This window comes from Amblyomma mixtum, chromosome 6 (genome assembly GCF_055824585.1).
Source record: "Amblyomma mixtum isolate Tamu chromosome 6, ASM5582458v1, whole genome shotgun sequence".
In the NCBI taxonomy this organism is placed as follows: domain Eukaryota; kingdom Metazoa; phylum Arthropoda; class Arachnida; order Ixodida; family Ixodidae; genus Amblyomma; species Amblyomma mixtum.
The window spans coordinates 123,315,881-123,328,566 of NC_143017.1; the positions used below are offsets into that span (position 1 = coordinate 123,315,881).

Sequence of the window (12,686 nt, forward strand, 5' to 3'; positions counted from 1 at the left end):
GGATCTATTTTCGGGAGTGCATGCATAAGTATATTGAAGTTCAGAAACTTGCTCCTGAAGCTCCCGAGTGGCTCGAAAGAGTCGAGACTTTGGTGACGCTTAAGGAGTTTTAATATGATGAAGCCACGCACCCCCGGACGGATAGTGTTGTTAATTATTGCTCATTGCGCTCTGTAAGTGTATTTGTGTACTGTGGTTCTTGCCGAAGTCAGGCAATAAATAAAAAAAAAAATCATGGCGGAGCGGTAGCGTGCGCGACTCGCACTCCGGAGACCGGGGTTCGATTCCAAAGCTCGGCCAATTTCTTACTCGGTTTTATTTATTTATTTGGTCTGACTAGAAAGGTTAATTTGACTAATTGGTTAAGTAAGCAATTAACTAAACTCAGTCGAACTTACTTGGAGCATCACTATACCACGGCCACTTGATGCAAAGCGCTCGCTTTGCGCTTTTTATCTAGCGGCCGTGACTATACGATCCCTTTAATTGGCTGCATGGTTAGTAGCCAAAGTACAATTGGCCCCGTTTGAAATTCGCGCACTGTGACGTCACGACCGTTTCGACCAACTGAAAAGCGTGACATTTCTGTCGACAGCTCCTGCTTACAACGATGAGGCATTAAAGGTTTCCGCCTTAAAAAACAACAGCCGAAAACCTGTGCAGCAAGTTGCAGTTTCAGAGGGTTCTCAGGTGTATTTGAAACGGGGTGGTGGCAATTGCCACCATGCTCGGCTTTTTTTTTCTTTATTTTTGTTTCACTTTGTTTTAAATTGTTATAAAAATTCGCCATATTCTTTAAATACGTTTTCCTACACTTCTAACCTTATGTCACCTCTCTGCTTTTGAGACACCAATCTTCCAATCGCTTTTTGCTAACTACCACCGCAGATTTATTTACATGACCATTGTTATCTCGAAACCCTATTGCCCCAGGAATAGTGACTATGCCTGCATAAACTTCCGGATGGATGTCGGCTTCACTGTCAGAGAAGTCATTCTTAACCGCATTTGTTTAAAAGGCTCCATCACCTCCCAGCCTTACCCTAAACTACAGATTGCGGTAATCCCAACGCCTACAAAAGATCATACAACTGGTGAATAGAAAAGCTCTTTTTTTCCGCCCCTGACAACCTGCAAAAATTGTGCAGATTCACCAAGCCTTGTGACGCAAATAATAAAGAGTGCAAAAAGAAGCACCGAACCAAGTTCGTTTAATGGGCCAGCTGTGCACAGTGGGCTTCTTCGATTATCAGTCCCGGACTCACCGCGGACTCACCACGACGCCGGCCCGAAGCTCGTTTTTCTCCGGCAGGGCGCGAAGCTCCGCCCACCAGTCCGCAACCTGCCGGAAGCGCACTCGATTTTCCCCGTCTGGCTCACCGCGGACTGCCGGAGCTGCTGGGACCCACACGAGCCGGCAGCTAGCAGACGACGCTGCCTGAGAAGCTAGCAGACGAAGCGCATGCGCATTTGGCACATCCGCGCCAATTTACGCGCGCTTTCGCTCCCTTCTTTTGACGCGGACAGCTGCGCGACATGGCCTCCGAAACAATTTTGCTCGACGGAGTCGAGACGCGCGCGCACCCGGAGCTTGGCCCGGACGGCATGCCCGTCATAGAAGAAGGATTGCCGGTGTATGTCACCGACGGTACGTACTACTTTGCATGCGCCTGCCATAGTAGTATAGTTCCAAGTACAATACCGCATTACCAAGTGCCATATACTTCTTGTCGCATTTACTAGCTAAGCATATCACATTTTGCAGGTGGCGTTCGACTGCGGATTGCCCTTCTCGACTCTGCAGGTACAGGCGCAGAAAGCGCCGACTTTCGCGGGCATGAAACAGCCGCCGTAGGCTCGGACAGCGCCGACTTCAGCGGCCAGGAAACAGCCGCCGTAGGCTCGGACAGCGCCTCGGATGAACTTTGGCCGAGACAGAAGACTTTGGTCCTGATCCAGCTCTATAAAGAATTTAAAGAAAACCCGGCAAGGCGTCTAAAGACGAGAAAACAGATGTGGGAGTTGCTGGCGGCCAGGTTGAACGACGTTTTCGGAGGCAACCTAGCACCTAGCCAAGTTGAAAACAAGTGGCGTACGCTTGAAAGAGCATACAAGCGAGTGCGAGAGCACAACTCTCGCTCTGGCAATGACCGTCGGACATGCGAGTTTGAAGAGTGAGTGTATACTGTTATGATTCTCATCCCAGTTGACATATAAAGTCCTGACAAACTGACACGCATGCTAACATATGTCGGTGGGTTCATTATTTGTTATGCCCAGGGAGTTGAGTGAGCTGCTGGACAAGAGCCACGCCGTGAACCCGCCGTGTTTGCTGGGGCCCGGGGTTGCGCGGACCCAAGACACTGAGTAAGTTTATGGCCTCTTAATTTACTCCCGCGCCACTGGTTTTATTTAAAGTTATATATTTGTGGAAGCAGCAGAAAGAAACTGCGGAGAAACCATGCTGGGATTGTTTTTTTGTTTTTTTTCTGCCGAATGTTCCGTAAGCCGGCAATTTTTTCTTTTCGCAGTGATAATTTCTGGCACTGTTTTTTGGCAGATTTTGCTTGCGTGTTTTCTTTGTAATGCGCATGAATTAATTCGAGAACTTAGGTCACATAGCGGCACTCGTTTGCGACTTGAATATTTTCTCGTGCTCGTTTGGTTTCACCTGGTTTTGACATAAACCTTAAGTATAGCCTACGTCAGGCATAGAAAAACTGATGTGATCTGTTTTAATTCAGTATAATGGTAACGCCAGCCTAGCCTCAAGAGCCAGAGTGATAACCTAGGCAGAATCAACGATTATCGCATGGTGCCGCTTCAGGGCATGAAATTAAAAAATGGAACTGAATTGGGAAGGAATCGTTTTATTATACCAACCCAGAATGTTTACATCTCAGCCTGGTAAAACGTACCGAAACAACATGGGAAAAAAAATTGATTTGGATCTCGTAAGCGAACATATCATGTGGAAACGAAGAAAGCACGAACCAAATTTGTTGTCAGTGCTGTGTTAAGGAAGTACTAAGGGTTTTAAATGAAGCTGTAAAACATTTATACAGGTAGATCATGAGAAATGCCAGTTTTGTTCAAGATCTTTCATTTAACGCCAGCTTTACTCAAGTGGTCCTTTTTCATTGCCACTGTGTATTTACAGCCCATCATGTCTGCAACCCACTACCGTGAGCGTTCAGCAGAGTCCAACCGTAGGAGACCAATGCACCGGTGGCAGGGATGTACCTGACAACTCATTCCAAGAGCCACTGCGCACTGAAACAACCACTGCAAAGAGGGCACGTCTGGACTCAACACGTGCTGTGGTGCAGGGCTTCTTAAGCCACCTTCGTGAAGCTGAGCTGAACCGACAAAAAAGGCATGAGGACCGCATGGCTGCTCGCAGGCAGGCCCATGTTGAGCGACTTGCTGCTCTTGAAAAATTTGCTTCAAGATTTGAGTGTCGGCACTCCACAGCAAATGTTGAGCCTGTTGAGTAGCTTATAATTACTTACAGCATCATGAGGTGAACAGCGCAATCTGAGACACACACAGAGGACAAAGAATGCGAATGAACACAGCGCTGTGTTCATTCTCATTCTTCGTCCTCTGTACAAGTGTCTGAGATTGCTCTGCTCACCTCATGCTGCTTCGTCAGCAGCTAGTCCGCAAAGATGTATATTGCTTACAGTAATCTCATTCACAACATCTTCACATCATTTCTGTGCATTTGTTTGGTGTTTAGTTTTCATAATGAAGCAACTTTGTAAGCAATTTTGTATTTTTGCATTCCTGTCCGTGCTTTTTGCTAATTTCCTTTTTACTGAAACATCCTTGGATTGTTGTTTCCAGCATTTGCTGTCATTTATATTGTTTGCCCACCGTGCTAAGATCTCGCAGAAGATTGTAGAAACAATAAATTAAATTATTTTTCCCATACGTTAAGAATTGCAATATTTAACTTTTAGTTCCATACTTTTCATGTTTTTCCAGGGGCATAAGTACATGTTACCTTGCTAGCTTTTATTGAATGCCTAACTTTATTCACTGTACTCTAACATTACATCTCCCATGTTGATCTTTTAAACGGTTCTGTGTTCAGTTAAAAGCATTCTATAACTTGTTCCTGAATAATAGATGTTGTGTATTTTTATTTATTGTTCCGGTTAACAGATGTTAGTGCAAACTTTATTTACATTGATTTGTTTGCAATCAAGTTACATTGCAATGTGACTTCAAACAGTATTATTTACATTTTCAATAAAAATATCACACAATAGTTTTGGCTCAGTCTTGAGAATATATCTGAAAATGTCACCTGGCACAGTTCATGCAGATTTTGCTCAACAAATTGGCAAGCCCTGGTTCTTGGTTTCACCACTTCATAGATTTTGTGCTATGCTGTCCCGTAAAGCAACAGCAAAAGAAGGTGCTTCATGTGTTTCAAGGGTGGTTTCATCGTCGGCCTCTATGTCAGTGGTATCTGGCAAATCCTCCAGTGTGTCAGCACGGCGCCTTGCCATATTGTGGAGCACACATGCTGCCATGACAACATATGCAGCCTTGGATACATCCCACACGTCAATGTAATTCAAGCGCTGAAATCTTGCTTTGACGAGGCCAAAGGTGCCTTCAATGACGACTCGTTGCCTAGTATGGGCACTGTTGAAAGCAGCCATCCATGGTTTCCAAGCTCCTGTCTGGCGATATGGAGGCAGAAGCCATGGCAAGAGCGGGTAAGCTGCGTCTCCTAGCAGGTAGCCGCCTGGAAATGCAGCAAATGGTTACCATGACTATAAAGTACTCTCCACTACTGTATATGTCATACATCACAACTGCATATGTTCACTCATAGAGAATCAATAGAAAGGTATGTGTTTTTTTTTCTTTGTAGATTCGTGTTGATAAAGGAAACTATATTACTACAGGTTTTCGTCTCAGTCCTGATGATCCACAAAGTTTCTCAGCCATGTAGCATACATGTTCCTGTGCAGATCAATTTTTTATGTTTTCCATTTCTGTGCCCTTAGTTCAGAAGCTTCCAACTGTGATGCCAAAAACTAACGCTGACACCTGTTCCACACCTGCTCCCCGCCACCTCAAAAAAAATTTGAGCCTTGTGTAAGGTCTTTGTAGGCACTCTGACCAAAGAGTGAGATTTGTTTTGCAGGTATTGATGTTTTAATATTATTTGAATCTGTACTTTGACACACAGCTTGTGACGGAGAGAGGGGTCACGAAACAATATCAACTCAGCGTTAGAAAGGACACCCCCGAGACTCATTTTGAAGAGCAGGAACTGAGTTACACGAAAGTGACAAACAGCTTAAAGCCCTTTTTCGCACTCTGCTCAATTATGCGCGGCAAACCCCCCCAAACCCCCGCTTTTTTTTTCTTTTTTCTATTTATTGTCATAATGCCTCTACAGAGCGCCCTTAAGTTTTCAGGTTACAAAGTGCGAACTTACCTTCGCATTTTGAAGCTGCCTCTTCGAACAGGAAGCTGTGCCGTAGGACTCGGGCGTCATGAACGCTCCCAGGGAATCCGATGAACACGTCTGTGAACATCATGTCCGCATCGCACACGCCTTGCAGTAATATTGAGTGAAATTTCTTGCGATTATAATAGCTCTCCTCCGATTCCGACGGCCTCGAAATACGGACATGGCACCCATCAATGGCACCAATGACGTCTGGCAGGCCAACAGGCTCTCCGTGGCGAGTGTACAGAGCACGAAATGCCCGCTTGTTGAGAGCCTGCTCTTCACGATCCGGCCAGCGGATCTCCCTTCCACTTACAGACCATAGAAAGTCCAGGACTCTGTTTATGGCGACGTGGGCGGTTGATTCGCTGACATCAAATTTGTCGGCGATCTGATAGAGCGCCCATTGGGTCCCGATGTAAGTGAGAGCGATCAGGACAGTTTTCTCGGCTGCGATTTTTGGCCTCCCTCTTAGGCCTTCGGGGTAGAAAGAGGAGTGCTGGAACTCGTCCACTAGAGTCGCCGCGGTTGATCGTGATAGTCGAAAAAGCTTCCTGAACTCGAAGTCCAAGTAGCGCGGCACAACCTCTTCCACATACAGCTTCACCCTGTGTCGGTCCTTGCGTTCCAACTGTGAAAGCAGAAGGCACATTACAAATGTGTCTCCAAAATCGTCGTCGTCGGATTCCTCACAGTCGGAGCTATCAGACTCCAACATCTGGTCTGCTACAAAAAGCGCGCCAAATTTCTCGAGCGGCATCGCTCCCCTCTTCCCTCTGCGCTGACTGCCCGCGGGCTGCCAGCCAGCACCGCTCGCACGTGATCATGACGTAGCTTCCTGCCTGACAGGAAACCGCGAACTGCCCGAGGACTATCAGAGCTCGGTAAATCGAAGAAGCCCAGTATTGTATTGTCGTGTGGGAAAAGCTACCTGGGCCAAAGAGGTAGGTGTCTGAACGACCGCCTCCGGTAACGTTGTAATAACGTGTCCAAAAAGCAAAGTGGGTTTCTTGACGCACACTGCAGAAATATAAGCCTGATGATAACAGTGGAAATTGCGAAAATATAAAGAAGCCTCAAGTATAAAATGTATTGCGGGTCAAACCGTCGAGGCAAGTGTAGCAGTCCGACTGATGATGATGAGCCTGGCTGAGGTGAGGTCGAAAGCACTTATAAAATACACACAGCTGAACACTGCTTCAGAATGCAGTACAGATTGAAAACGCCGGGATCAAATGTCTATACGTGACGAGTGGGTCTCTGCCGATGTGAAAATTTTAATGTAATTGTCCAATAATGAGGTGCGCCCTGTCTTATCAGAGCTGTGGAGTAAAATAGAAAGTGCTAGGTCAGCAGATAGCAAAAGGGAGGATGAAAAAAAAAACATGGTAAGGAAAACTGACAGCCACTTCGGGGAGCTTCACAGAACGCTCCCTGCGCTGTCTTAATTACTAGCGAGATTGAGAAATTGCCAGAAAGCACGAAGATCGCAGATATAACGAACGATGAAAACACAAACTACGACGAGTGAGGCAAGCTCCTGTCTCGTGCAAAAGGAAGATTTCCAAAGACGAGCGAAGGGGATTAGCAAAAGAAAAAAGAAAACAACTGAACAAATACTCGTACAAAACTCGTCGAAGCGCACCATCGGCTTAAAAAGTAATAGGAAGAGTCGTCCTCTCAGCCGTGAAGGCAGGAATGCAATAATCCTACCGGGAAGAGCTTCAGGTGTGCGCAGTAAAATAAAAATAAAACTAAACATAAAATCAAAACGTGCAGTACCATCGAGAGAGCCAAATCGTACCTCTCCGAGAGGTCCCACACACCTGTGTGCAGACGCTGGGCCGCTGTAATTGCAGGCTTCGTCCCAGTGTAGTACATACCCGCTTCCGGCCTGACCTCCTCCCTAATGCGCTCAAGATCCCAGAAGCTGTGGAATGGTGCGGGCGCTTCTCCATACTCTAGGACCCAAAGCTCCGCTTCTCCTAGCCTTCTATCTTGTCGTTTGTCGATTTACTTTCTAGGGGATGATTTTTTTCTTATTGCCCATCGGTGTTCTGCTTGTTCTTTCGTGCTGCTTGTCGCTGTCTCTGGTATTGGTCTCCGTTGCCTTCGTTTGTCGCACTTCTGGCGGACATTCCTGCTTTCCGAATATTCTTCTGGCACTTTAACCATAGCGCAGCTGTCTCTTTTTTGTTTGTTCTCGCTTTGGCACAGAAGATTTGCCTTTAAGCATACAACTTCTGGTTTGTATAGCCTAGCTACTACATTCGTCAAGTTGTAGTTTATTGTTTTTGTCGCACAATATTGATTCTTCCGCTCCTTTCAATGCTGCACATCTTGGTAAATTTCCCTTACCTGTTACAGAAACATGCGTGAAAACACTAGCTATGCACTTGTGTTCTTACTTTCACCCTACCATTTTATATCTTCCCCGTTTTTCGCCTTGGCAACACTTAATTAGCTTATCTCCTAACAATGCAATCAGAGGAAAATTACAGATGAAAATTACACACAAGAAATAGCCTCTTTATTTTGTGTCTGGTGCTAACAACATATCATTATAAGAGGTGGCAGAGTATAAATATTTAGGCCTATGGATTACTAACAACCTTTTGTGGTCAAAACACATAGACGCTGTAGTAGCAAATTCAATACGGAAACTCTTTGTCTTCAGGTGATCACTAAAGTCATCCCCACATAGTGTTCATCTATTGTTGTGCAATTCCCTCATCCGTCCATTACTAGAATATGAAGTAATCATTTGGGACCCTTTCATGTTAACAAACATTAAAAATTAGAGCGAAAACAGCATAAAGTAGTTAGATTTCTTTTTAACTCATATGGCCGTGCATCTGTAAGTGAGCTCGTGAGGCGAAGTGGGTTATCCCCACTCGTTGAGCGCAACCGTGTTTGTCGTATAAATTCTTTCTACTTATAAAAGGTCATTATAAAGTTAACACTTCTAATTATTTTTCATACTCCCCAGGTTATAACACGAGACAAAGGCATGCACTAACAATAACCCCTTTGAACGCGCAAAATAGCTGCTTTAAATATTATTTTTTACAAAGATAATTACTCATGTGAACAAACTTAATAGCGAGACTGTTAATCATAATTCTTTACTGCTGTCTGAAAAATGCCTGCAAATGTTTATTTATTTTATTTCAGTATACTGCAAGCCAGAGTTGGCCCAAGCAGGAGGGGCATACAACTAAAAAAATTTCTAAAAGAGCATCAGCTACAACACCGCGAGTCAGTAAACAGGACACAAATCCAGAGTCATCAAACAAGATACTAGGAGCCATACAATAAGTTCTTGAGCTCCTTCTCAAAATTTCTAGACTTACATAGACCCGAAGGAAGGCCATTCCACTCCGCGACAGTGTTCGGAAAAAAACTGTTCTTAAACCCACTAGTTCGTGCAAAAATTGGTGCTAATGACTGCTCATGTACATGACGTGTTCTCCTAGTGCTCGCCAGCTTCACGCAATCAGGAAGATCTGCCTTCAAATTTCCAGACATGTAATTATGAAGCAGTACTAGAGGAATTTACTTATGAATTTATGAATTTGAGTGTATTTATATGATTGTATTTTGTATTTTCCCATCCTACTATGATCTGTACTAGATCGCAGTATCTATAAATGAATAAAAATAAATAAATAAATAAATAACTAAAAAGAAAATGACGAGCCAACAGTTGAGTTATCTTCAAGACAGCTTTCGAGTTCTTTTTTCCTGCTTTCGTGAGCAGAGACTGAGTCAGCAGTCGCGTAGTGGACATTCATACGCTTCAGCGCCATCTGTTACATACGTACCCTATTGTTCGCAGGAATTTTAGGTTGTGCTTTATGCAGGAAACCCAAAGGCGCCTTGACGTTACCAGAGGATCAGTCAAGCGTCGTGGGTGATTACATAGCTATTCAAGAAACACTGCATCACTGACGCACCAGGTACCATCAACCGAAGTCGTCACATGCAGGTGACGGCTTCTGACGCCATCTCTTTATTTCAGTTAACACCGAGGCTTGCAATAAAAAATAAGTTTTTCTCTAAACCTGTTTATATGTGTAGAATTGCATGTTGCGTGCTACTGCCCTTTCATGCTGGCTGCCCGCATAACCATTGAGAACAGATGAACCCTCTCTTTATCAAAAAGTAAAGGTAAAGATATAAAGGAATAAACTGAGCTTTTTAAAATACTTTCGAAACCTTTTAGCGAAATTTTCAGTAGCCTGATGTCATCAAAAGGTAGCTGTTGTTGGTGTTTGTGATTGAAACACACCACGTCACTTGGAATTCTATGAAGATCTCTTTACAGAATGTAACTTCCAGCATCTAAACACCCCTTCGCATATCAGCCGGTGTTCCTCTGACTCCTGGAGTTCGAGAATACGGGAAATGTAGAGGTACAAAGGGCAGAATGCTTGTCCAGTACGCCCGGACAGCGTGCTCTGAGCCGCCCTGGGCTACGCACGCGACATAGAGCGATAACGCCTGGTTTGAAAGTGGTCACGTGTGAGCATGGGCAGCCAAACTGATTGTATTGAAGAATCCACTGTTTAGTTAAAAGGATTCATGAGACATGGCCTCGCCCCACGACTAACATGCCACAATCCAGGGTTAAAGCACCTGTTTGTTTCCGGGCCTGTCGTCTCCTATGTATTTCCTCTCTTTCGGGCTAGTACCGCCCACTATGAACCAATAAAATGCAATCGGTGCATCAAAGAAAGAAACACCAATTACCGCGGAGACGTTAGTGCAACAGACATTGAACGCCAGCAGCTCATCCTGCGCCTTACAGAGCAGAGAAAATCAATACGGTTCATACTACGCAAGCCGATGCTCGTCAAATCGCCGAGTAGTAGTATGATGACAGTGCTCCGAACGATGCAGCAACTAACGCCAGGTTCGTCTGCACTCCTCATTGCATGTCCTGGGCGCCGGTGGGCCCACGGTGCAAAGTCTGGAAGGACGCCTCATCTCTTGGAGTTGCCAGAGGATGATAGGCGGCTAGCGCAGACCGCCGGAGCCGCGATTATTTCCGGCCGTGTTCCTAAACCGCAACTGTGTGGCCAGCGAACTCTCTAATCTTATTTCGTCTTGCCGCTCCCGTTACATGCTCTATCGCGCCACTCTGAATAACACGTTTGTCATGCGCACTACCGCCAAATCAGGGTGAACACGTGCACACACAAACGGCACTGACGCTGTGCGAATGCTGAGCGCGCACAGCTCGTGTCTGTTTTGACAGAGCACAACAGCCATGCTCCCCATATTATGTTTCAAGCACGCTCTCCTTTTGGATTTCATTTGACCTTTTCAAATCCCCGGTATCTGGCAGCAAGCAAAACATTAAGGATCAAGACGGCTTCTAATGTTTTCTTAATTGAATCTTTTCGTTTCGCATTCGACTGTTTCACTTCGTTAGCCATCCTTTCTGAAAAATTGTTGAGTGATAATAGTATATGAGGTTTTTCAACCGTCTTGTGTCTTAGTACTCTGATAGTGACCTCGATTTTACAAATCTCATGCCGCAGTGGACCGAACACGAAGCACAATTCATGAGTGGACCGCATCTGTGAAGGAAAACGTAGCTGGAAGGTGGCACAGTTTGCGCAACCACTATTCATTAAAGTTGCGTAACATTTACCTGCTAGGTAGGTCATTGTTGGCGATAAAAAGAAAGTAACAATATTCTCTTTACTTCTTCACCTCTTCTTGCAAAACTTCTTCGCTGCAGACCACAGTCGACGCCCCAGACTCGGAAATCAGAATTGTAACAGACTCTTCCTCGCTTACATCATTAGTCAGTGGTCTACACCGGCACCTCTGCAAAGCGGAGCGTCTCCATATTTTGCCCAGGCAGTAGCTTATTTGTGTTTTAGAAGCCAGGTATCCCACGAAACGCAAAGCAAATCGCGGGGAAAGGGGACACCGAAAAGGCATACGACACGTCAGCGGCAAAACGTAATGTATGCGTTTCAGGCAGAAAATACGGAAGGTGCAAAATTGTCGTGGCGCATGCAGACCTCATTCGCTCGTAGCACGGCATCCAGGTGCAACTCAGGCTGAAGGCTGCAGGAAGTAAATTGCAGTTTCTAGACGACTGGGCTACTTTCTTCCTGACGCATGTTTCCACTTCCTCTTTGCGTTGCTTTGGCAGCTGGCTCTACCGACGGTCTGTAGCTATGCTTATCATTATAAGTCATGTGTCAGGAATGGTATGCGAAACCGCAAGGCTGAGCAGGAGCGAAATGAAAGTGTATATTGCCTATGTGAGTGAGATATGTAAAGCGCGCGGCGGCCTCGTAGCTCAGCATCAGTCCTGACGTTGCAGGTAACTTAAGTCACCTGAAGAAAACTTTGTGCGGAAACTTACAAACGCAGATGTCTCTTTTGTGGTCAGAAAGTAGATTAAAGGAGCAGAGACAAAACTAAAAATTCCCATCTTTATGCTTCACTGCACGGCTTAGGTTTCTTCATTTGGAAACTTTTTAGTTTTGCTGATGTCACCGCGATAATGGTGTCAATACGTGCCAGTCATCTTATTTGTTTGGTTTTTGGGGGGATTTTACCGTCCCAAAGCGACTAACTCTATGAGGAACGCCGTAGTGGAGGTCGGCTGATAACTTCGACCACCTGGGGTTATTTAACGCCCAGTAATTTAAAATAACTATCGCAAGAAGTAATGTAGAACATTTCAATTGGATACTGCTAAAAATGAACATAAGTAAACAAAGACGCGCTACATGTAAAGAGTGTTGAGCAAGTGCATTTTTGGTATGTGTGTGCTTTAGCGCTCTGAAATAAATGCGCACGATCACATCGCGTCGCGCGAAGCTTGTGTAGACGCTAAAGACATGCCTTACATGTATTCAATAAAACAGAAAAATTCCATTACATTCTTTTCATTTTCGCAAAGGATGGGTGCATTTGCTTGGTTTTCATCCTAAGATCGCAGAAGAAATAAGCGAAAGTTGAGAGACTAAAGCCTTCTTTATGTAGAAAGGAAGACAGATTGGCACATTTGGCTTCAACGTCCGCAAGAGAAACTAACTGAAAAAAAAAAAATTGTAAATGAGAGGCCTACTCTCAGAATGAAGAGCCATGAAGAAGGCTTTTCGAAAACGAAAACTTATTAACGAGAGTTGCGGACACGACGGTTGAATGTCGTGAAAAACCGCGAGAATACGCCTCG

At 44.9% G+C, this 12,686-nt stretch overlaps 1 protein-coding gene and 1 pseudogene across 1 annotated transcript; one reads left to right on the plus strand and one right to left on the minus strand.

The window, feature by feature from the left end:
- The first annotated feature begins 1,536 nt into the window (after nt 1–1,536).
- Nucleotides 1,537–3,648, plus strand: LOC149340266 (uncharacterized; annotated as a pseudogene).
- Nucleotides 3,649–4,093: 445 nt separating this feature from the next.
- On the minus strand, nt 4,094–6,134 carry LOC149340267 (uncharacterized). The gene is made up of 2 exons (XM_089550704.1): nt 5,465–6,134; nt 4,094–4,762 (listed from the first exon to the last, which is right to left on the minus strand). The coding sequence occupies exons 1-2, from the start codon at nt 6,129–6,131 to the stop codon at nt 4,380–4,382; spliced, it is 1,050 nt and encodes a 349-aa protein (XP_089406830.1). The 5' UTR covers nt 6,132–6,134; the 3' UTR covers nt 4,094–4,379.
- Nucleotides 6,135–12,686: the final 6,552 nt, after the last annotated feature.

Coding starts and splice junctions, on each gene's coding strand:
- LOC149340267 (XM_089550704.1), bottom strand. CDS start 6,131: ATGTGCCTTCTGCTTTCACAGTTGGAACGCAAGGACCGACACAGGGTG. Junction 4,763..5,464: donor GGCAGCTTCAAAATGCGAAG/GTAAGTTCGCAC, acceptor CTGCATTTCCAG/GCGGCTACCTGCTAGGAGAC.